The 24,916-nt window shown below is 43.8% G+C and overlaps 1 protein-coding gene across 1 annotated transcript in view; it reads right to left on the reverse strand.

The window, feature by feature from the left end:
- Window positions 1–514: 514 nt before the first annotated feature.
- Window positions 515–24,916, reverse strand: part of dnaaf5 (dynein axonemal assembly factor 5) — a 30,402-nt gene continuing 6,000 nt past the window's right edge. The window contains exons 6-13 of the mRNA XM_085784250.1: window positions 24,585–24,809; window positions 19,546–19,689; window positions 17,932–18,100; window positions 14,487–14,634; window positions 10,943–11,093; window positions 8,066–8,222; window positions 6,788–6,979; window positions 515–1,182 (exon numbers count right to left, since the gene is read on the reverse strand). Coding sequence (XP_085640376.1) covers window positions 1,037–1,182; window positions 6,788–6,979; window positions 8,066–8,222; window positions 10,943–11,093; window positions 14,487–14,634; window positions 17,932–18,100; window positions 19,546–19,689; window positions 24,585–24,809 — 1,332 coding nt within the window. The 3' untranslated portion in view covers window positions 515–1,036. The remainder of the gene's footprint in view (window positions 1,183–6,787; window positions 6,980–8,065; window positions 8,223–10,942; window positions 11,094–14,486; window positions 14,635–17,931; window positions 18,101–19,545; window positions 19,690–24,584; window positions 24,810–24,916) is intronic.

The raw sequence follows: 24,916 nt of genomic DNA on the forward strand, positions 1-24,916 counted from the left end.
CACTTAGAAATTCAGCAAGTACAGCTGAAGCTATCACATTTTTACAGCATCCCCTGATTAAAGGGATAGTAGCATTTTTTTTTTAAAGTGGGGTTGTATGATCTACAAATAGCCCCCAAGTACTTAAATTGCAGTAGAAGACTCTCTGCACTCCTCCCGTTAGCAACGCCAGCCCATAATAGCCCTGCCCAGAGATTTACAACATACATTGTTGTGAATGGACCCAAAGAAACGGCCTATTTTCACGGCCTAAAAAATTATACTATAGCGAACAATAGAACTGTGTATTTTCTTTTCAGGTAAAACCGCTTTTAGGCCACAAAAATAGGCCGTTTCTTTGGGTCCATTCACAACACTGTATGTTGTAAATCTCTGGGCAGGGCTATGGGCTGGCGTTGCTAACGGGAGGAGTGCAGAGAGTCTTCTACTGCAATTAAAGTACTTAGGGGCTATTTGTAGATCATACAACCCCACTTAAAAAAATGCTACTATCCCTTTAAACCCCACACAATAAGCACAAGATTCTGATTTATTTTAAGTAATTTATATTAACACATGTTAATAGGTCAGTCTCTTTCGCTCTCTCTTTTTTTTAAACAAAATAATAATAAAAAATCTCAGATCCACCTAGGCTGAGACTCAACGCCATCTGGAGGCCGGGATGTTGAGAGTTTGGTTACAGGAATGAGATAATAAAATATCAGATGGGGATTTAATTAAAAATATGTAAACACAACAAACACAGTGCATCAAATCTCCACTTAACTTGACAACCAAAAGCAGAAAAAGCAACATGTGCAGAAAAACACATTCTGCAATAACAACAAATGAAGTAGATATTCTGCATTAAAAGACTTACTGACAAATGTCATTTTAAGTTGTACAGCTCTTTCAACCGGGCCATTTAATTTAAAGCACATTGGTCATAGTTTATTAAAAATGTATAAAACCAGCTTTTGATGAACAAAAAGTGACAGTTCTCTGAGTGAAGGCACAAACTTCAGTAAGTGTTTGTATTGTATGAGCTCCGTGTCCCTCAGTTTGCTGCAGGGTCTTTAGGCAGTGAGCTGATGTGCTGGAGCAGCTGGTCGCAGTAAAGAGGACTCCGCTGTTTGTCTCTCACTGCCTCCGCCTCCGTCTTCAGGAGTCCCGGGTGAACCACACTGCCTTTCTTCAGGATCTCTGGACAGACACACACACACGCAACACAGACAGGCACAGTCAGTACTCAGGATGTCAGATAATGAGTGGACACAGTCAAATAAAAGGGAATATTCACAAAAAAGTGATGATTACCCTAAAAAAAAATCAAAGAAAAGTCCGAAAATCAACAGAATTGAAAAATTCCAACATTTTAACTATATTTTGCAGTGGGAAACAATAAAATGCATTTAAATTCATAGTGCAGCAGATATGCCTCTTTCAGCGGCACATTAACGTGGTGGATTATTACTATGTAATTATTGTGAGAGTTGCCTTTTTGCCGTTTACACTATACAGGGTTCCTACACATTTGAAACTTCCAAATTCCATACTTTTTCCAGACCCTAATTTCCAGACTTCTCGTTAAAATATTCATATTATTTGTGATATTTGAGTAAATAGATGTGCATAATATAAAAAAAGCATGCAATTTATCATTTGTTTTCATTATTCTGAATGTGTATGCCATTATGTAACGAAATAATTTCCTGGAGATTGTAGCTAGGTACAATAGCGCATACAAAATAATTAACCCAAATAACTTCAGATGAGACCAAACCCAGAGAAGTATTAAGATAAATATATTTCCATATAATAGTTTCCATTTTCCATACTTTTCCAGACCTGGAAATGTATAAAATCAAATTCCATACTTTTCCATACTTTCTATACTTGCGTAGGAACCCTGACTATAACAACATATTGGATTTTATGAACAGTTTTGGATCTAAAACCTGATTCTGAAAAATGTCAAATGCAGGTGTTGGGTGCGTCTGATGTCTATCTGTGTTTTGTTTCTGTTTTGTCTGTAGTTTAACTTTACATCATGTATATGTGGTGTATTTTTGGAGTCCTATTGTCTTCTTCTGAATGGGATGTTGTGTTGTGTAAATATGAAATACCAATAAAAACACTTTGATTATTATTAAATACATGTAGTGGAGTAAAAAATACATTATACCCCCCTGGGATGTGGTGAAGTAGAAATACTCAATACTTAAGTTCCACCACTGAAGAAGACTTAAGATCTACTTAAAATTGAATATAGAAGGATGTGATTGTCCATGTATATTTCATTATTTAGTTGTTATTTATCATATTTTGATACAGACACTGATTTGATGTTCCTGAAACAGAGTCAGATCAGCAGCAGATGCAGTGCTGAATATACAGCATTAATTCTACAACACAAACATGCAAGTGCTCTTTTCTTCCACTGGGAGGCAGTAATTCCCTGTTAAAATCTTTTCATCCCATCATTCCCACACAGCCTGCTGACTTACAGAGGTATATAGAATTACTTGAACTGCTGTCAAATGGATAAATGCTTCGGAAACCACAATGAAAAAGTGCTGTTCCAGTGGTGACACGCCGTCACTCTGGATGAGTTAGTTCATGTAAACTCATCATCTGATACCTGCCTTTGTTCTTCAAGGAGACGGAGGGGATTTTTAGCTTTTGTGTATACTGCACACGGCTGGGATGGAGGAAGGGGAGGTGGGACTTGGAATTAAAGAGAACAATGATGACTTGTGAGAAGTGAGTTATGCCCGTGCCAACAGTGTGTGTGATTGAGCAGGTAGCAGCCGTGCTGCCAGGACTGTGGGATTACCAGGGTGGAGGACCGGAGGAGTGATAGAAGCAGAGATGAGATGGAGGAGGGGGGGTGGAGGGGTGGCGGCGCTGTCCATCATGCTGTCAGGACATGCTGCGTACATCAAGCCACAACACAGATATGCGTTTGAAATCCAAGAAGCATAAGAATGGGATCAACTATTAAAGGAACAAAGAGAAAGAAATGGAAGAAAGAGAGCGGGAGGAAAAAGAAGAAAGCTTCAAACAGCGCCATCAGGATTGCTTCCACATTTGTGGCACAGGCGGTTATGGGTGCTGTCAGATACAGACCATCATTCAGCAAGATGTGAGGTCATCTCATTTCACAAAGAGACTCCGAGCTGTCTACCAGTCAACTGCACTTCATGGGGATCACAGTTTGAAAATGTGAGCTACACACAATGGCTCATGTTTGAATTACTCTATCATAGCCAGACACACTATGTAAGGCCAGCGAACATCTATCATGCACTCGTCATTGTAGAAAATCTGATTTAATAGTGAAGAAAGAGAAGTATCAATTCAGATAATCATTCATGACGGTGAAAACTGCTAAACTCAGTAAACTTTAGCTTGGTACATAATAAGGCAATCATCTTGATTGCATAGACTACATATCATTTTGTGACCATAAAAGATGTCTTTTTTAAGGGGTGTTAAGGAAATTCCTAAAACAAATGGGCAATGTAGCTGTTTATTATACTAAATTCTGTGAACAGAAGGCAATTGTGCATTTTTCAGCGAATCTGCATTGTGTGAGTATTTACATCAGCAGGGCAGTCGTATGTTCATGTTCAGAGTAAATGCTCATCACAAAGGAGAAACACATCCCACCGGCGTCCACCAGTGCGGCTTTGTGATGTGTTTTTGCAAGTTTTTGAACATCAGTGGCCATTTGGACGAGAATCGTATCAGGCTTTGGCTGCACAGACGTCAGTTGTATCAGTTCAATTCAATTGGTCTTTTCATTGAATTTGTTGACATGTTTTTATGCCTCTGCCACATGAACCAGTTTCAGAAAATACTGATCATTTGTGTGATATTTCATCACAATTGTTGTATTGAGCCTTGGCGACACTGTCAGACTTTGACAACCAAAGTTGAATCAGTTCATCGTTGAGCTCTAATGGACACCGTGACTTTCCCCTTTGACCCACAGACTGTCCACCAAAATCTAATCATCTCATCCCTGAGTCCAAATGAAAGTTTGTGCCATATCTGAAGACACTCCCAAGGTGTTAGTGGGATATGGTGTTCACAAGGCCCCATTTGTATGTTGTGGAGTCACTGTGACATTGACCTTTGATATTCGACCAGGAAAATCAAGCTCTGGCTATGGTTGTTGCATAAAAATAGAAAGTATCAACAGACATATCCTTTCATGAATATCAGCTTTGGTGGGTAATTGCCAGAGTAAAAGAGAAATCATTGCAGCATGTCCAGCATAGCTTGAGACAGCAAAGAAATTCTCCAAAAGTGTCCCTTTCATGTTCAAACTTTAACATACTGTATGACAGTATAGCTTTTCAAAGAGAATCTTTCAACCACACATGCACAGACATGACAGGAAATCACTCAACTACAAGAAATACAGACGTACAGTATGTGGGCGAAGGCCGGTTCATAAAGTTGATTTATATGTGTTATTCTAACTTCTGCAGTCAAGGTTAACAGACACTTGATAACCAATGGCAACAACAAAACTTCTTATCATCCTTGCATGTCTTTCAAAAGCTGTCCGGCAGAGCTACAGTAGAATTCATGGTATGGAAGCTACGTATTGCTGCATCTGGCGAGTTGCGTGAATGTCTTCTCTTTCTTTTTTCCCCCCCTCCGTCTCGCTGTACTGTATATGAAAACAAGCGATCCAGCAGTGAGGCCTCTCGTCTCGTCGCTGGCTAAGGCATCAGCGCTCACCTGTGTCCTGTCAGAAGTAATGACAGCTAACATCCATGAGAGTGAGAGAGAGTGAAAGTCCAGAGGAGCTGCGGCGGCTCGGTTACGCACTTCAGGAGAAGCCACTCAGACTTTCCACTGACACGTGAATAAAAAAAACACGACCGTGAAGCTGCGGACCGTCACAGAAAACACTGGGCATGAGAGGAGGAGGAAGAGAGAGATGGACAGATAAAAGACTGGGGGATTAGGAGGGAATGGGCGTGAGGACAGATGTGAGAAGGTGGTGAGGGGAAGGAGGAGTTCCCCATGTGGTTGTCATTAGATGGGACCGTTGTGTGTGTGCATTGAGGGTGGGGGTCGTGGGTGGAGAGGCAGAGATTTGGTGTATAGGAAGGGGGGAATTATACAGAAATTAACCTGTGAAGTGTCTCTCTCAGGTGGGTGCTAATTCTTATCTGGATCACCTCCAGCCTGGCCGTGGAGGGACTTTGGGGAATTCAGCTGCTCTTGGTGATGAATTGGATAGAAAAGAGGGATAATGGGCATAATGCTTTTGAAATAAAGGAGAAGGGGATGCTGTTGGCAGCGCGCCAGAACAATAATCTACTCCCTCTATGAGTGTCCCAGACGCAGCAGGCTGGTCTGCGGATCATCACGTCTGAACTCTGCTTTCATCGCTGCCTCAGCGTTCACCATTATCAGCTTTACTGTCTGTATCAGCTAAACATCTTTATCAGATTATCGAGGTCAGAAGGTCCGTATCACATCATTCCAAGTCAGATACAGAGTGTGTGTGCATGAGGATGTTTCACATTACCTATCCCATTGTGTTATATTCACTATCTCTCCCCATCTTATCATTAAGTGGCATCAAGCGCTGCCAACAGTTCACTAAAGGCCAACGAGGACAAAGGTTTTTACATGTTGTCAAGAGTTATAGTCATGATTAATAGTGAGGAGTAAATGGAAAGCTGTGATACATTCCATATGGAGGAAATTTAAACACTAATATTTTTAACCACTTTCCCAGGATCCAGACTAATTGTTAAAGGACAATTCCAGGCGAATTCAACTCGGGGGTGTATTTTCCTATCATTTTAGGTCTAAAAGAAGGAATCTGAAGATTTTCAGTTTAATCGCTCCTGTTTTGCGGTAGTTGCGTTTGTCCCCGCATCGCCACGGCAGCAATGAATGGGAGTGGATGTAAGTTCCACTGTTTAGGCTGTTTACATCCCTCAAAGCCGCAATTTTTTTCCACAGACAGCGTCAGATGGCGACTCAAACATGCACCGAGAAGTTTATTTACTTCAAGCAAGTCGACATGTTTGTAAAACTAGATCTAATTAAGTCTCCCGGAGTCTCGCGCGAGACCCAGTTGCCGTGCGCGGTGTGTTCAGGAGCAGTGGGAAAAGCTCCCGTTTGTGTCATAAACACAGGAATATCAACTCTTTACTTGCTTCAAGTAAAAAAAACTTCTCGGCGCATGTTTGAGTCGCCACCTGACGCTGTCTGTGGAAAAAATGTACACTTGAAGCAAGTCAAGAGTTGATATTCCTGTGTTTATGACACAAACGGTAGCTTTTCCCATTGCATGTGAACACACCAGCACTGCAACTTCGGGCTCGCGCGAGACTCTGGGAGACTTTGAATTAGATCTAGTTTTACAAACATGTCGACTTGCTTGAAGTAAATAAACTTCTCGGTGCATGTTTGAGTCGCCATCTGACGCTGTCTGTGGAAAAAAATTGCGGCTTTGAGGGATGTAAACAGCCTAAACAGCAGAACTTACATCCACTCCCATTCATTGCTGCCGTGGCGATGCGGGGACAGACGCAACTACCGCAAAACAGGAGCGATTAAACTGAAAATCTTCAGATTCCTTCTTTTAGACCTAAAATGATATGAAAATACACCCCCGAGTTGAATTCGCCTGGAATTGTCCTTTAATTCCTGCGCCCACGTCAACAGATAATTAGAGATCTCGATCAACTATCAGCCTGCAGCCTCTCCTCCTCCTCCTCCTGTCTGAGGTCACCGGTTCAAACACCCCCAACCCCAACCCAGTTCTCACCGAGCACTCTCCCCTGCACCGAGGCGTCGGGGTCGTCCAGGTGGAGGAGGAGCTGCTGGAAGATGTGCTGCAGATGAGGAGCGCAGAACTCGGGGTTGTAGTCGCTGCCGAGGTTGGACAGCCACAGCCCGAGGGCCTGCAGGGCCACGGCGCGCACCTCCTCGCTGCTGTCGTCCAGGCGCTTCAGCAGCTCTGCAGAGGAAAGACACGCACACACGCACAAGAAAAAAAGGTTATAGTCATTTCCTACCAAACACTTTTAGTATGTGAGATAAACCCCCTGTTCGAGGGGTTAACATCTGGAATAATTGTGCTGAAAATATTAAATTATGCTGTACTCTAGTCAGCTTTAAAAAACTTTATAAGAACAACATAATTTCTCGTTACAGTATGGAAAATTAAGTTCAATGATTTTGTACTATTTTGGGTTATGCGCTGTGTACAATTCTTTCTTTTGTTGTGATCAGAAATTTAAGTGTACTGATTAATTTCAAATGTCTGTGATCTGATCCTATTGTATTAATGCGTATGTATATATATTTTTATTTTATTTTTTTATTTTATTTTTTAAGGTAAAAGGGGTAGGGGTATATAAGCTTTGGCTTCAACCTACACCCTTTCGGTTATATAAGCTTGATATACCGAAATAAATAAATTCATTCATTCATTCATAAACAATTATTTTGAATGAAAACATACTGTATATCAAATAAAACATTTCGCCATTCATTTATTTAACCCTCCTGTTGTCCTCCTGGGTCAAGGAAGGAAGGAAGTTAGGAAGCAATGGAGGACAAAGGGAAAGAAGAAGGGAAGGAAGGATAAAGGGATAGAAGGAAGGAAGGAAGGAAGGAAGAAAGGCAGGAAGGACGACAGGAAAGAAAGAAGGAAGGAAGGAAGGGAAAAAGAAAGGAAAGATAGATGGAGGGAGGGAACAGATTGGGTCAAAAAAGAAGGAAGAAGGAAGGACAAAGGGAAGGAAGGAAGGAATGGAGGGAGGCAAAAAGGATTGTGGAAATAAGGAAAGGAAAAGGGAAGAAAAGAAAGATGAATGGAGAGAACAGACCAGGTCAACTGGATCAAAAGAGGAAGGAAGAAGAAGTAAGGACAAAGGGAGAAAGGAAGGAAAGAAGGAAGGATGGAGGAAGGGAACAGATTTGGTCAATTTGAGCCAGAACTTAGGACAACAGGAGGACTTCTGCTATATAATGTGAAATGAAACAATGTTGATGTGAAGTGTGAAACAAAGTAGAGCGCGTGTGTGTGTTGTTCATTTACCGGGGTAGATCTTGTTGAGGGCCTCGGGGTGCAGACTGCTTCCGACGAGTCTGAGAATGGTCGACATAGAGCGGCAGGCCAACAGTCTGCCCATCTGAGAGTCCTCGTCCAGGGCTGACAACACCTGAGGACTCAGCTTCTCCTCCAGACTCAGCAGCTGCACGCAGAAAAGGCAAGAGAAGCATTCTCAGCTTTTACATGTTGGATCATAACATCAAAGTCTCATCGGCTGTTTCTTACAATATATCAGTTTGTTGAGTTTGTCATTTTTCTATTCAGCTGTAAAGAATGCTGCTTCAAGGCTGCACTTTCAGCACGACTTACGTTGAAGCAGAAGTAAGCGATCCGGTCGTTTTGGCTAATGCTGCGTTCCAGGCAGGCTTTTGAAATCGTAAATTACAGCTTCAAGTCACAACTTACGACTTAGTAGCGTTCCAGGCAACCCACTCGTGTTTTTCCGACCTGTTTTACCTGTGAAAGTCACTATAACGGCCACTCGTAACTTCCGACCCGTGAACTCGTACCAGATCGAACTGGTACGACTTCACAGGTCGGAAAAACACGAGTTACGGGTTGCCTTGAACGCACCATAACAGTCCTCGTCCCTACGTCACCCAAGGGGGCAGTTGTCGGTCTGAGAAGTGAAGCTCACTTCCGCGTTCAAAAAGCTGCAATCCCCTGGGCTGTCGCTGGGGGCTGGCTCCAGAAGGGAGCAACTCCAATTGAGCCCCATGTTAAAATAGCCGATTTTGCAGCTTTAAAAAACATATTTACAGCCTGGTACATTTCATTTTTTTGGTCTCAACCGATAGTTTCTACCCCCGCACACACTCTGAGGGGGGTGAATTTTTTTTAAACTCTACCGTTTTACTGTTATTAGGTTTAAAGTTCTGGCCAATTAGGGCGCAGAAACGTTGAGTGACAGGTCCGGTGACCGCTGCTACGAAATATGGCAAGTAGAATCCAACATGGCGCGGCTCAAACCCCCGTAGTAGCGGCACAAAACAGACTCCCCCAAACCAATGGGTGACGTCACGGACGCTACGTCCATTCTTTTTACAGTCTATGACGTCACCACATTCACGCGCATCCCTTGGCTGCACACACAGCCCTGCATGCCGTTCTCTCTCCTCATTGGATAAAAATTGTAGGATACGAGAAAAGTTTTCTCCTCGGCTCAGAGCAGAGCAGAGTGACTGAGAGACCCGTGTTTCGGTCCAAACACTCTATGTAAGTGATTGCTGTCGGAAGATATAACTATTTAAGACTTATATTAACACAAAAATATCGCTTACTTCTGCTTTAATGTCCAAAATGTCTAAAATCTGTGCTGCCAATTTTTTAATACGCCGTGATTGTGGAAGAAGGTCATAAAAAGACGTGACAATACGGGCTTAAAGTCTTCACACACTTTTCTTCAATTATCTTTTTTATTTTACTCAAGTGAAATATCACCTGAAGCATGACAGATTCACATCAGGTCTGGATCAGTTTGTGCAGACACATGGGCACGGGGCCCACCTTCAGAGGTCCGGTGAAGACCAATGTTTTCATCGCACCAACAGATGAGTAACAGGAGGAAATGGACAAACAAGGTGAGGCTGAGTGCCATGAGCCCCGGGGCCAAGAGGTGATGGCTAAAACTTCTGTCATCCTCATCGCGGTCTGTTTGCTATCGTAACCACGCAGGCGAAACAGTGAAGAAGGAGAAGAAGAAAAAAAAAAGAGTGAGGGGAGAACGCGGGAAGTAGACAAAGAGGAGGAAAATTTGGCAGAGGAGTGATCCACATTACATCAGTGACAATGCGAGGATGCCAAGTGTAATTGGAGCTGCTAATTGTTTTCACAGGGAGCAGAGAGGAAACAATGTCCCTCTAAATGAAAGCCTGTTTGATTTGCTCGTGGAAATAACCTGCTCTTGTTGTACCGGTTGGGACATGTTGTTTATTTCATCTCAACTTCAATATTTCTATCCTGTGTGTCACCCCCCCCCCCTCTCTGCCTCCCATTTCCTGTCTCTCTCTCTCAACTGTACTGTCCATTAAAGGCCAAAAAGCCTTCAATATTTAACCCAAAAGCCAAGAGTAACATGGCTTATTCAATCAACACTTTTCCAGGTCTTTTATTGTAGTGAGGACTTTTAAAGGTGCCATTTGATAGTTCAAATTTGATCACACACCAACAACCAAACTCACATTGTCCCCCAAGCTGTTTGCTTTGCCTCGTAGTTAAAGATGTGTCAATAGTGTGGAGTTGCGTGGGGCCGGTTCCAATTGGTCACTCAGCACACATCAGGGCAAACACAGCCAGATGTGTGCGTGCGTGTGAGCGTGCGTACTGCAACTGGGGCAATGAGCTCCACCAGGCAGGTGCAAGGGCATGTCCCCGTGATAGTCCCTACCTATAACAAGGGCCCAGAACACTGGACGCATTGTTCCTCAGGGACAAAGGTATGTGAACCTGCCTGCCCCCACGTACACCTGCTTACCTGCTGCGGCCAACGCTCTCAGCCAAGGAGAGAAAGATATATTTTCCTAAAAGGCCGAGTGGGACCATCTATTTTGTCGTGAAATGGCTAAAACAGAGACTTTGAAGAAGTAAATGTCAACTCCTGACGGATCAGAAGAATGCACAACCACGTCTTTTCCTTTACAGCTGAGTCAATAAAAAAAAGAGTGGAGATGAGATGAGGGGTAGACACTACTGGAGGAGGTTCACATCCGGCGGCGGTCGCTTCCAAGAATTAACAGTCCTTCTGCACAGGTGGAAGTAGATGAAACCAGCGTGTGGTACATGCCTTTTTTTTTTGCAGGAAGATGTGTTAGTCATTGTCACAGTTGGTGGTGAAAGCGTGTGTGTGTGTGTGTCTTTTTCTACCTGTCCGGGTGTGATGGCCCCTCCGTGCAGCAGCGCCAACAGACAGCTGAGGGCTGAGGTGCGAACGGCGCCGGCGATTCGGCCAGCGTGCCACACCAGGTTAGGAAGCAGAACGTCACACAGGAACTTCTCGGACTCGTTGCGGAAACGCCTGGAGGAACACAAAAAAGAGTGGAGGAGGAGAAACATATTTTTTATTTCTTCGTGTGGTGATTTCAAAGCCGCTGTGAGTGAGGACGGGTGAGTGACTGAGGCTGCTGGAATGCTGGACCGGGACGCGACTGTACGATTCATAAGCAAATGCAACACAATGCCTGAACTACGGTCATTTTCCCACAGTCTTTCAAAAAGGCAGACATGGTGGTGGGGCAGTAGCGGGGTCGGGGGAGTGGGAGGCGAGGAGCACAACATCTGGGTGTCCTCTGTTCCCCTTCTCCCATTCTTTCCCATGCCGGCTTCGGCCCTCTGACGTCCTCTCACACCATCAGAGCCTCAGAGCTCTTTGCTTCAACTGACTCCACCACGCGCTCCCGTCTCTCCCCTCGCCTCGTCTTTTCATCTGGCGACACAATACGTTTGTCATGTGTTTTTTTTTAAGTGTGCTGTAACGTCTCAGTGCCAGCAGGGGGAGACAGTGTGCCACTAATGCGGCCCGGGCCTGTGCTGCCACCACTGCTGCTGCTGCTGCTGTTAACCCAGTCTCCTCATCCCGACAGGTGCTGAAAGCTCATCACGAATGACGGCAGACGATGGAAAGACATGTTTCCACATTACAGGGATGATGTCCAGGGGGAAAGACGACTAGGAGGATTTTACCTTTTGCGCTGCACATACACCAACACACACAAGTGCCAGGGAAATTTGACTGTACATCTCATGGGTCCCTACACAGTGGAGCCGTCTGTGCTTCTGCAACGCTCACAAAACAGCTGCAGAGCAAACAAGTCTCTCTCACAGCAGAAAAGAGAGGAGCTTGTCATTTAGTAGGACTGGGCAGCAGCACTTTAATACTGATTTTCGGATTTCAGAAAAATCCTCCTATGATTGTACTATACACTTGCTCTTTAAATGTCTGTTATCCAAATAATGGATTCAAACAGTGAAAGAATTTAGTCTTGTGTGTTGCATACTACTGTAACACAGTTCACTACATTAAACATCTCATCAATTATTCTTTGTGTTTTCTTTTTTTGCATACATCTAAGTTAATGTGAGATATATACACTGGTATTCAAGCTATTCAAAATACAATAATATAATATCCATATTCCATAATATAATTATAAACTATATTATCCTTTATCTTGTCATGATTTAAAATCTTATTTTCTTACACATGATTAAAGAAGGAGCTGATGAGCTGTAAAATCTATTATTTTTGATAGATGCACAGTCATTTTGTCTTGTTTCATGTTACTGACAGTATCTGGTCCTGACAGAGGGGAAACCACATTTGGAATAAGAGGACGATCTCACCCGGAGCAGCAGTTTTTGTTTGATGTCTTGAAAGCTAGAATTAAGACTCAGGATACTCTTATCTCATTTGGAAGTGGAGCACGAGTTTGGCCCTGCCACATCCAGAGGGAAGAGGTAGGAACCTTCATTTGTCACACATCACTTTCTACTGTACTTAAATTTCACATCAAGAGTTTTTTTTCCCCCACAGCACACAAATCCACATGAAACAAAAACATTACGTGCGTGTGTGGATGAAAGACACCAAAAACACGCTTTCCCTCTCTGCTTGTTGTGTAGCCGAGCTGTCATTATGTCATTCTGGTCGTAGAACAAAGGGAAGAGGTTTTCTCTATGACTATCATTGTCCTCCTGACGACATATAGCATGTGCGTGTGGGCTACAATCTGCAAAGATCGGTGCCATAAATCATGAATGGAGGGATGAGGTGAGTATGAATGGAAATATTATGGCAGACCGCACGGCCTCAGTGCAAGTTAGACATTTGTTTGAAACCCTTTTGAAGGTGTAACATGATTTGTGTTCCCTGATGGTTCTGTGATTACCGGAGATACAGCTCAGGAAAGAAAGACGCAGTTAGCAGCGCAGGTGGCCGCGCTGCGAGCGGGAGAGAGACAGAGGCTTCTTTTGTCTTCCATGCAACATCTATGGATGAAATAATCTGATGAGAGCTGTAAGCAAAAAGTTCCAATTTCCACGTTTTTGGCAAAGGTGGCAGAATATTTTGGCTTTAAGAATACTTCCCGTTGTTTATACGACATATTTCACTGACAAGGAGATTATTTTGTCTTTGTATTCTATTCTTTACACTGTTGCCAGGTTCAGGCCAAAAGGCACTTTCAACATCCTCCCATACGATAAGATTAGCAGTTCATCCCTTCGATTTATCCGGTGGAAACACCAACCAAACCCGTACCGACCTTTTTTGGGCTGTAGGGTTAGGGGTAGTGGCATGCTGCGCAGATGTCTCCATGGCAACCCCACGGACAAGGGTTTGTCTTTTTGATCGACAGGAGCAGCTGCTGCGATCGCTGCGACCCAGGATGGGCCTCCGGCTTAATGCATTCCCTCAGATTAGAGCTGTGAGCCCCGAGCTGAGGGCTGCACAGCTGAGGACACGGAAGGGACCCTGGAGGGGTGGGGTCAGGGTCTGGGTGGGGGGCGGGGGGAGCTTCTCTCTGGGTGTCAGACATCCCTTCAATCCTACCTCCGTCATCAGTCAATAATCATTTAAATTACTGACGAGACATTCAGACAGCGTGTGCCGTCTTCTTCCCCAGGGCAGTGACTCATTTCAGTTTGTCCATCTGATACTCCCTAAGACACGATTTCAAGTCTGGTGGGATTCAGTACGATGATTTCTGGACTTCCATTTACTCAGGGCTCCAGACAAACTTTTTTTTACTAGGAGCACAATGACCCCTAACTTAACTTAATTTTAGGAGCGCAAACAGAGAATTCAGGGGCACAAATTGACTTGCAAAGCAAATATTCACATTTCCTTTTCATTCATGATCCTCCTACACCTCGGCCTGCCACCTGTAATGGCAGATTCCAGATACTTTGATTGTTAAAAAAAGAGAAGATGCAAATTTACTGGTTACACAGTTGCAAGTTGATAACGTTTTTTTTTTACTTGCACTGTCTCAAATATTAGGGGCAAAATATCGCCCTTTAGGGGCAGTCTGGACTGTATCACTCCATTGACCCTGTTTTGTATTACATGAGTTGCAGGTCAACTAGAGCCTGAGAGGGTTATAACAGCCTCATGGAAATAGACCATTGTGAGTTTATTTGTGGGTGTGGTACTAAAAGTTTAAAAATCACAAGCTCAGTCATGATGATGATGACGACTTTGAAAACGCAGACCAGGCAAACCCAGGCAACTGAGGCTAACATTGTACAGTTACGAAAAGGTGCAAAATGAACATGCGATCCAGCATGTTGTGTGTCTTTATTCAATAGAAAACATGAGAACTTACTTGCTCTCTGTGTGTTTTGTTTTGTGAATGTGTGTGTGTGTGTGTGTGTGTGTGTGTGTGTGTGTGTGTGTGTGTGTCCTTCTCACCCCTGGGAATCCAGTGTGTTGGCTGCATCCAGTAGCAACTTGGCAAGCATGGTGAAGGTGCTCAGTCTCATCTCTGGGTCTTTGTCTGGTTGGAGGCAGCTCCGGAGCAGGAGCATCAGCTGGCTCACAAACTCCCCTATCACTGGACCTGTAGAACACACAACCACACACACACACACACATCTATGTTGATACTCTAACACTCTCCCTGCTGAAAAACAACAGCCAGCAGACTCCATTTCACTCTCATTTATTGCCAAACCACTAAATAAAAATCTGGTACATAAGCCAAGAAAGACATAAGCCAAGCAATAACAATTAATTGTGTAGTAGTGTCAAGAAATAGTTATTTCTGGCCTATTTCTACGCAATCAATGGTTATTTCTTGGCTATATTTCTCAACATTATTATGAAATTGACCGTTTTAGGCTATGTCTAGACATAATGATGCAATTCATTGTTATTTCTTGGCTATTTCTTGACATTATCACGTACAGTAATTAACGCCCTGTGAATTAAAGGGTTACCAAAAATCCTAAAGGATGTTTCTCACTGTGCCCTTTACAGTAATTCTTAATTTCTGTCCTATGGCAAACCAGGAAATGCCTACACAAACCCTTGACCTTTTTTTGTGTTGCGCACTGACCAGAGGGCTTGTGTTATTGAGACCTCAGTGGAGTGGTGAGACAGTGACACAGAGCTCTGAGGAAATGAGACATAAAAAGCTCTTTGTGTGACAGAGTGTTTCTATACAAGTGTCTATTACAGGAAAATGAGAAAGTTGCTGTGCAAGTGTTCCCAGTTACACTGATGCCCACACACACACACACACACGCACACCCAACACAGAGTCTGACTGCATGTTTACAGAGCTATATATAGTAATCTGTGTGTGTGTGTAACCAGTGATAAGTGTCCAAGCCCTGTTTGGACTGAATTGTACAGACATGAGAGTAGACGGAGGAAATCCTGCAAGTGCCCGAGGGTGGTGGCCAACGTCATAAAGAGATATGGGGAAAGAGAAAGAGAAAGAGAGAGGGAGAGAGAGGCTGAAGGAGACATACTTCATCCAGCGGGAATGTGTGAATCAAAGGGTGTGTCATATAATCAGGGGTGTTAGCCGAGGCGTCTGCAGGTCATCTCTCTCAGTGACTTTGGATGTGACAATGTGGCAACGATGGGAGATTTCACTACACCAACAGACAAACACACTTTTCATTACCGCTTTAGAAACTACTGGCTACCACAGAGACGGAGAGAGTGGGAGATCTACACACACACACACACACACACACAAAGATCAGACATCCTCACACCAGCTGAAGAACAAAAGAACGGCGAGGAGGATATGAGAAGGCAATAATTATTTCTGTCCGCGACGAACACAGATGGGAGCGTGTGTGAAGAAGCTGATGAGCCAGCAAAATGACCAATTCTCAGTTGTCATATTGACTGCCGTCCATTGTTCGGCTGAGGGCTGATTTCCCTGAGTCATGTGCACATCAAACAGCGTCCACACGCTCGTCTGTTCTGCCGCCAGTTATAAAGTCAATGGGTCGCGTTGATAGACCAAAAATCCCATTTGAAAGAACTATTTAGTTTAAGGCCTCCGCCACCAGACTTCACAGCTATTGTCTGGACTTATACATTATAGGATATGTGGTGCTGGACTTACAGTAGTCATGGACTAGAACAAGCCCAACAAAGCTTATCTATCAGTGTGCAGGTTCATTTAAAGAAAGTACAAATTAATTCAATTCAAATGACATGGATGCTTCACTCACATCACACACAAAAATGCTACTGCAGAACATGTCATGATATCACAAAGTTGACCTTTCACCTTTTATCCAATTCAACATAGCTAAGAAATGATATTATCACTATATGAATTATTCAGTAATGTCACACTGATCTTGATCCTGGACCAAAATCTAATGAGTTCATCCAGGTGTTACTGAGATAACATGATGTCTATCTAAACATAATGTTTCTGAGGCAGAGGCATAATAAAACTTAGGAAGGCTGAGAGCAACGTGCACAAATAAAACACACACATGCTGACACTGACACACACACACACACACACACACACACACTGAGCTTCAAAGTGGCCTTGATCCCGAGGAAGGTCAAGAGCAGGCGGCTGTGGTGCTTTTTGATGTAGTGACCTGCATGGAGATCACTGAGTGGACTTAGCCTGCACTGGTCAGTTAGCCGTGGGAGTGTGTGTGTGTGTGTGTGTGTGTGTGTGTGTGTGTGTGTGTGTGTGAGTGTGTTTGTGTGCGAGGATTAGAGTGGTACCCAGCTGCCCAGTCAATTAGAAAGAGAGGGGAGGGAGAGGGAAGGAGGTGGAGATGAAAGTGTGGCACAGGGAGGTGCTGATGATGGAGGATTATATGGTATAGGGGGAGGTAAAGTAAAGTCTCAACACCAAAGACAGGGTCACAGCTTTTTAACCCGCTGCACCACACACACCCATAGCCGCCACACAAGCACAGACTAACCCCTTTAGACAAGTCTGAGACACACTGACTGACTGACAAACAGAGGGAGAGACAGGGATTTACAAAAGTCGGTAAGCCAACTGCCGCTAATGACAGCCATGGTTTTTTTTTCTTTGCGGGTGCGTTTAACCATGACCCTCCCTGCTTGGGTAACAAAAAATAATGAAAACTTTTTCTTTTTTTCCCCCCACTATGCCTTGTGAAGTGAGGGTCATCCTTTCTGGACAACAGAGTGGAACGCCACACATCCGTCAGTGCATCAAGCAATAAATCATACAGAGTTTGACCTCAAACGTTTGACAGCCCTCGCATCTGTCAGAGTGCTGATGCTCGCTCAAGCCGACACAACACTACTGACACACACACGTCCAGGTTTTGTTGCCTCATCTGCACCTCAGTGGTTTTCCTCAGAAGCAGTTTGAGACTATATGGATGAGGTTCACGCATGCCTGATTTTGGGAGTGTGACTGCAGGAAAAATGATGACATGCAGACACATTTTAAGCGATTTTAATCAACTATGAGCTGCCTTCGCGGAAGACAGACTTTCAGTTGCTGCTTGGACAGTTGCTGTGCTTGCCACGATGATGGATCGTGTGCTAACAGGACAAACGGCGTGGCATTTAAAATATGATGTAACATGTTGTGTCTGAACAAGTTCGGGAAAGAATGGCTTCACTAATCACACCATGAAGTAATGTTTAATAAAACATTACAAAGATTATAGTCTCACAGAAAATGCAGGGGTGAAATGGAGCCAAAGAGCCTGTTCAAATTGATGACTGATGCAGTCATCATTAACAAGGAATTTGACTGACCCGTCTCTTAAAAACCTTGCTGTGTTTCTTTGACCGTTATTGTGTCTCGCTATGTGCAAACCTCAGCACCTGCGGTATGAACTGGCAAATGTCTCGTGCTCATTCGGGCTTCACTTCTCACCTGACTGTATGACCACGATATGCAGTTGGAGTCTCTGTGGGGAGTAACTGGACCAAGTGTTGACAGAGGCCGACAGCCAGTCCAGCAGCTGGGCCATATGTTGTCTATAGAGCTCCATCGCCGAGTCCAGGCCCTGCACCTTACACAAGCACTGCATGCTCACCAAGGCCTGAGGGAGAGAGGGAGAGACAGATAGAGGGTATAAAATGATATAAATTATGCCACATTTAAAAGCTGAGGTATAAGAAATCATAAGGACTTTAGTCAAAGAAAGAAACAAAAGGATATGGGAAATTGGGTGGGTGAAAGACCAAAACGAAGAATCTATATGCAAAGTTGAACAAATCCAGTTGTTTTCTTGTAATTTCAGGAATTCTTCAGGTCATGCTCACATGGGAGGTGCAAAACCATCATGTGAAACCATGGGAAGAACAACACTGCAGACATGACAAGGTCTCACACATAAAACCACTTAGAAACAAAAACTCAGGATGTCACAAAGGCACAGGAGTGCACGCACGCACACACACACACACCAATAAAGCTGGGCTGGGAGGAAAGGGCAGGAATGAGAGATAGGAGAGTAAATAATTAGGGCTGGGTAACAGACCTTTAGGGCACTTCATAGTTCCCTTCATAGTCCCTCAGGGATGGACAGGGACTGAGACAATATCTGAGTCACAGCTTGGCCCTTTCAGAAGAAGAGAACTAGACAACCCTGAACTGTCCGCTGATGGGAAAGACGTGCCCCCTTTCTGGGAAAACAAGTTTGACTTTTCCTCTTGCGTCCGGGAATGCCCAAGGCCATTCTCACCCTCCCTCTCTTTTCTTAATCCATTCCTTCCCATCTCTCCTCTAACACCACTGCCTGTCTGAACATACACTCACAGATGCAGACAGACGTAAACACATGCACGCACTGGTGGACCATGTGGTGTCTGGTAAGCATCGGTGCCAGTTCCTTCCCGCTCCTCTCCCTGTCATTAGTCTCCAACGGCGACAAGAAGTTAGGCGACGCGCTGGTCTCGTGGCTTCGCTTGTCAATCTTCCTGTTTGTCTCGCTCGCATTGGGAGACTGGCCGCAACATGAATGCTTATCATGCAAGTGAGCATGTTTTTATGACCTGAGGAGGTGTTATGGAGTCACAAATGGGGTTGGGTCGATGACACACACCTGCTAAGAATCACAACTCATGTCTCCCTATCTGTTTTTTCGCTCTATTTCTGTCTTTCTTTCTCTGTCTCCACCTTCCTCCCGCCTCCTCTCACCCAGGACCTGATTTAAAGTTCCACTCCAAAGGTGCAATTTTAGCTCCCCCGGCTAAGTGGGTAATTATACTGTTAGCCATGCCCACTTTGAACCTGTACAAATGCTTACATTCCTCAAACAGCTCTCTTGCTTCATAAAACCTGCTTACCTTTCTAATAAAAAGGGATGGAAAAATGAAAATTGAAGGGGAAAGGGGTTAAAAGAAATGTGCCATTTCAGAGTAGAAGAGGTACAAAGATGAGAAGACATGCTGGTTTTCCCAGGATGAACAAAGTGATGGCCCGAACAGCAGAGAACATGAACATGAGATTATATCTTTACAGTAATAACTTGTGTTTTCTCACCTTTTCAGTGAGGTTTTCTTCACTGGAGAGACTCTGGACAGTGACCAGCACCTGCAGCAGCTGCAGGCTGACTGAGCCACAGTCTGACTCACACTGACACAGCAGTGCATCCACGCAGGCCAACAACTGTTCCAAGTACATAACCTGGGAATAAGAAAAAAAAAAAAGTATTATAAGATTGTCTTGTCTGGTTCGTGACCAATGTGAGTCCTGTGAGAAGGATTCAGTTTGTGTGCTCACTCTGTCATCCAGTGAAACCCATTTCAGCGCTCACAAATTCCCTTTTTATGCCAAACCCTCAGTCCGTAGCACACCATCTCTTTATTGTACTCGTCAGTTACTCCAAGAGGAAATCCAACTTTTAACCAAACATCTCCTTCCTCATTGGCAGGAGTATTGATGTTTTTATTATTGACCCAATAAGATAAAGCAGCTCTGACTGAGGACTTTGTTACCATTTCTGAGAAGAAAAGCGCGTGTGTGAGATTTCCATCACTTGTCAGCCAGTGTTGTGGTGAGCTCATGTTTAGACAAAGACCTGCGGCTCGGGCTAATTTCCATGCCATCACAGGGATCACGGCCTCTTTTCCTGTTTTCTCGCAGCCTGTCATTATGGCTGGTTTGGGGGGAGGTACGGGTTTGACTTGAGAGAGAGAGAGTGTGTGAGCAACAAATTCTTAGTGTATGCTCATATCTAATCATATTCTCCAAAAAGCTCAGCTACTCAAATACTACAAACTCCAGCTCCATCACTAGGGGGCGCACTATCTTTTCCCAAATTTGAGAAGCTATTGTGCAGCACGACTTGGCATTAGTCTGGAAGAAAAAACATGTGTTAAGCCAAGTAAAGATGCTCACAGCATTAAAAAAAAAAAAAAAGCCAGGATTTGTGAGAAGGAATGGTCGCTGAGGGACTTCCAGTCTGTGAGACACATGAGCAAATGTTTATATTTTGCAACTGAGTGTTGAGCATACACTGGAAAAAAGTTTGTTACACATATCTGGAGTCCAGGGTGTTAGTTAAATGTGTAAACACATTTTCCTGCAGCAGGCTGAGGCTAAACTAACCCTTCATGCAGCTCACGACTTGCCTTCATTTCTCCAGCTAACAGGAGTCAGAGCACTAACACAGCGTTACAGCAGTGTGTTCATTCTCTATTTGTGTAATTATGTCCAAATAAGTCATTGATCCCAAGTTATTCACTGGCACATAAACACAACAAAGGCTCAACAGAGCCGTGGGGGGAAAAAAAAGCACACAACAAACATATTAGTGTACGCACATACGGATGTACATAATATCCACGGATAAAAAAGCACCCATTAGGGCTGGCCGAAGGAGAGAGAGAGGGAGAACGGAAAAAGTGGTGCGGTGTAATGACTGGGTGGACACCTGGAGCCAGGTGAAATACACCTGGTTTCCTTGGCCTGGGCACGCTCCAGGGGCCTCATTACACAGTGTGTGTGCACATCTGTCCACCACTGGATACATCAATTACACACACACGCACACGACTCCACTTTAAGGAGCTGAGCGTACCAGGTGATAGATTCCTATCCAGCAGGGGGGGGGGGGAGCCCACCCCCTGCAGCTACTGATGTTACCGAGGCAACAGGAAAACAAACACCGGCCTTGGATGTGATGACGACCCCTCGCAGTAAGGTAAAGATTTCTCTCCTCTCCTCTCCTCTCTTCGCCTGTCATTCAATCCAGCCACCTGTTTATGTATTCAGCAGAACTTTTTTCGCCTCTTTTTTTCTGTTGACATTGTCAAGTGTGTTGATGCACGGACAACGTGGAAAAAAGAGAGATGCTGGTTTGTTCCTCTGGTCTACAGAGTTTCACCAACTGTTAACAGTTACAAACACTCACTGTCAAACCCCTTTTTATGCCATTCTTTCTCTTTCTCATCACTAACTTTACAATATGCTATACTATGAATGAATGAATGAATTTATTTCGGTATATCAAGCTTATATAACCGAAAGGGTGTAGGTTGAAGCCAAAGCTTATATACCCCTACCCCTTTTACCTTAAAAAAATAAAATAAAATAAAATAAAAAAATATATATATATACGCATTAATACAATAGGATCAGATCACAGACATTTGAAATTAATCAGTACACTTAAATTTCTGATCACAACAAAATAAAGAATTGTACACAGCGCATAACCCAAAATAGTACAAAATCATTGAACTTAATTTTCCATACTGTAACGAGAAATGATGTTGTTCTTATAAAGTTTTTTAAAGCTGACTAGAGTACAGCATAATTTAATATTTTCAGGACAATTATTCCAGATGTTAACCCCTCTAACAGAAAGACAGTGATTTTTTACAGTAGTTCGAGTCTTTGGTTTCTCAAATAATAGTGGTCTTCTCAGGTTAGAACTGGAATCCTTCATTTTAAACAGATTCTGGATATCTTGAGGAAGAAGTTTATTTTTTGCTTTGTACATGGTTTGTATTGTAATGTAATCAACTAAGTCCCTGAATTTCAAAATGTTCAGGCGACTAAATAGTGAGTGGTTGGCTCACTGAAAGGTTTATTACTGATGATTCTTATAGCCTTTTTTTGCGATAAAAAAATAGAATTTGTATTTGTTCTGTATGTGTTTCCCCAGACCTCAATGCAATATGTCATATAAGGGGCAATTAATGAATAATATAATGTGACTAGTGATTGTTGAGAGAAAATGCAATACTAGCATTGCAGATATTGTAATGCCTGCGTCACCATGGCAACTCACAACACTGCTGCAACAGTCAGCTGTGTAAGGTGTGTGCGACGCTGGGGGGGGGGGGTTGTTAATCCTCTGTGGAACACCCTTTAAAAAAGAAGCCCATGTGATTATTAAGCAAACACCCCGCTAAGACTACACAGGGTGGCTTCCCTGACCACTGGCTCGCCTCTCATTTTCCCCCCAGGCACTTGACATCATCGTCAATTTTAACCAATATTTTTATTTTCTGCTGAGCATCTGCAGTGTATTTTTGTAAGCTGTCTTTTTTTCCCCCCTCCTGAAATAAAGAAAAGAAAACAAGCACATGAAAGAATCTTCGAGGTTAAGTTGTGCAGAAGCATCATATATCAGCGTCCACATCTTCGGTTTATTCCCCCCCAACTCCCAGCGGAGCCTCGGAGTTCCCCGTGCCTCTGTTCACTTTGAAGATTATTTATAGTTCATTTCTTAACAGGCTTCATTTTTGTCCATGTTAAATTTCACTTTTTCTTCCTGTCTGCCCCTGGTTCAAGTGGCACATTACTCTCTCAAGTTGGATCCAAATGCACATACTTTAAAAAGAGATCTTATTTATGAATACGGTCGTAATAATGAAATAAAACAAAAAGGTTCTGAGTGTGCTGCAAATCAGTAAGTAAGTAAATCGGACCCCCATGAAGGATCTGAAGGATAACTAACACTGTGTGCAGTAATTACACAGACTTGTGGGTCAACATTTCACCACACAGAGAGAGAGGGAGGGAGAGAGCGGGATGCAGGTGCTCCTGTCTCCAGCGGTGTTATTTACAGCTACGCAGTGATCTGGCCCTGCTCCCCACTATGAATCCTGTCTGTTGTCAAAGACCGTTGCAGGTGCTGTGTCTGGGTGAGCTCTTGAATGGCAACGCTCTGCGCTTTGCCCTCTGTAACAGAGACACACAGGGAATGACACAGGGAGATGGATGGAGAAACAGACAGAGAGGAAGCAGAGGTCTGCCTCCATCTGTTTGACAACGTGTGACCGTCTCGTCCTGTTAGTTCTTTCTCTGGTTGACCCCTGCTGCATAGCTATGAGGGAGGACAGACGGGGGGGGGGTCAGCATCCCTCCATATTTATCACCGGCCTTGACCAGGCAGGCTTTGAAATTTCAGGGATTCTTTCAATGGTGTAGCTGAACCACAGTCGGGTGCAGAGACCTTACACACGGCTATAAAAAAAAAAGACAAAGACTATGGACTGCCTTGTGTGTTCAGAGGGGTCAGAGCAGCCATGCAGGGGTCACATGAAATTTGTGGATTTTTATTATTATTATCCCAAGGAGGAAATTCTTGCTGGCCTCGCTGGGAGGTGGGAGTAGGGTCATGGGTATAGGTGAGTCAGTCGTGCGGCAGGATCAGAAAATAACTCGCTGCCAGACAACTGTTATTTTGATTCTGAAAGAGAAACATATTGGGTGGAAGAGGAAAGGAAGCGGGGAAGAGTCTGCTCCAGACTTGATGAGATTTTTCCACTGGCAGATTGTTATTTGTAGAGCAAGTCAAAAGGCATTTTTAATTATTTCTTTTCCTACGTTAAAAAAACAAACATAAAAAATAAATAAATGAAAAAAGACATTCGATGTTGAGGTAGCACATTTCACAGTAGCGTGTGAGCAGAGGGGTTTTGATCATAGACCTGAAATGTTAGATTTGAAAAACATCATGTGGTCCACACTGTCACTTCAGCAGGGTCGGCATTTAGGAGAATTACTCAACGATGAACCCACTGAACTCACTGTGTACAGTGGTGCTATTGAAAGCTCTTCAACTAAAGCCCTTTTAAAGGAGATGTGGCATCTTATCACGAAAACCTATTTCCATAAGGGACAAATTAGGCAAGAAATATACGGTTTGACTGCTGCACTGTCACTGCCAAAAATAAGAGCACCAAGGTACACAGAGAGAGGAGAAAATGACCTTCTGTGACACTGCCAAGATCACCTAACAAGACTGGAAGAGAAACAGCTGGTGCACACAGATCAGTGGGGGGAAAAATCAAGACATGGCAACCGACGAGGACAGAGAAAACCTGGCAGACCTGTCATCAAAACAAGCCTGACTTTAATGTTTTAATATTTTAAACAGAAACTCCCCCTTTCACGGCGAACTTAGATGCGCTACCGCCCAGTTAACAACAGTAGAGGGATGTGGTTGTATGTACCGGGTGTGAATATGGTAGATAACGGCAAACAACACTCATTCTCAGGTAAATAAATTAAAAACAGGTCGACCTACAACCAAACCCGAGCTTTTCCCCCCCACCCCCGCTGACCTGTTGATATTCCTGGCAGACGTCGGGCTGGGCCAGCGTGTTGGCAATCTGTTGGAGATGTGGTTTGAGGAGGTGTTTGGAGCAGCCGCCCAACATCGTGGCGAGCACCATGAGCGGCGCCCAGGGATGCGAGGAAGAGCAGGGGGTCGCCACGTGATCCAGCAGCAGCTTGAGGAAGACGGCAGGAGGCACAAAGGTCCCCAACAGTTTTGCAGCTGCCAGGCACTGGATAGGTAAAGAGAGGAGAAAGATGAGAGACGGTGAAGAGAGACGTGTGGGAGAATAAAGGAGGGCAAGAAGAACAACAGGAAGGCCACTTTTAATCCACCGCT

The sequence above is a fragment of the Trachurus japonicus genome, chromosome 8 (assembly GCF_045865225.1).
Source record: "Trachurus japonicus isolate A0001 chromosome 8, Traja_1.0".
NCBI lineage: Eukaryota > Metazoa > Chordata > Actinopteri > Carangiformes > Carangidae > Trachurus > Trachurus japonicus.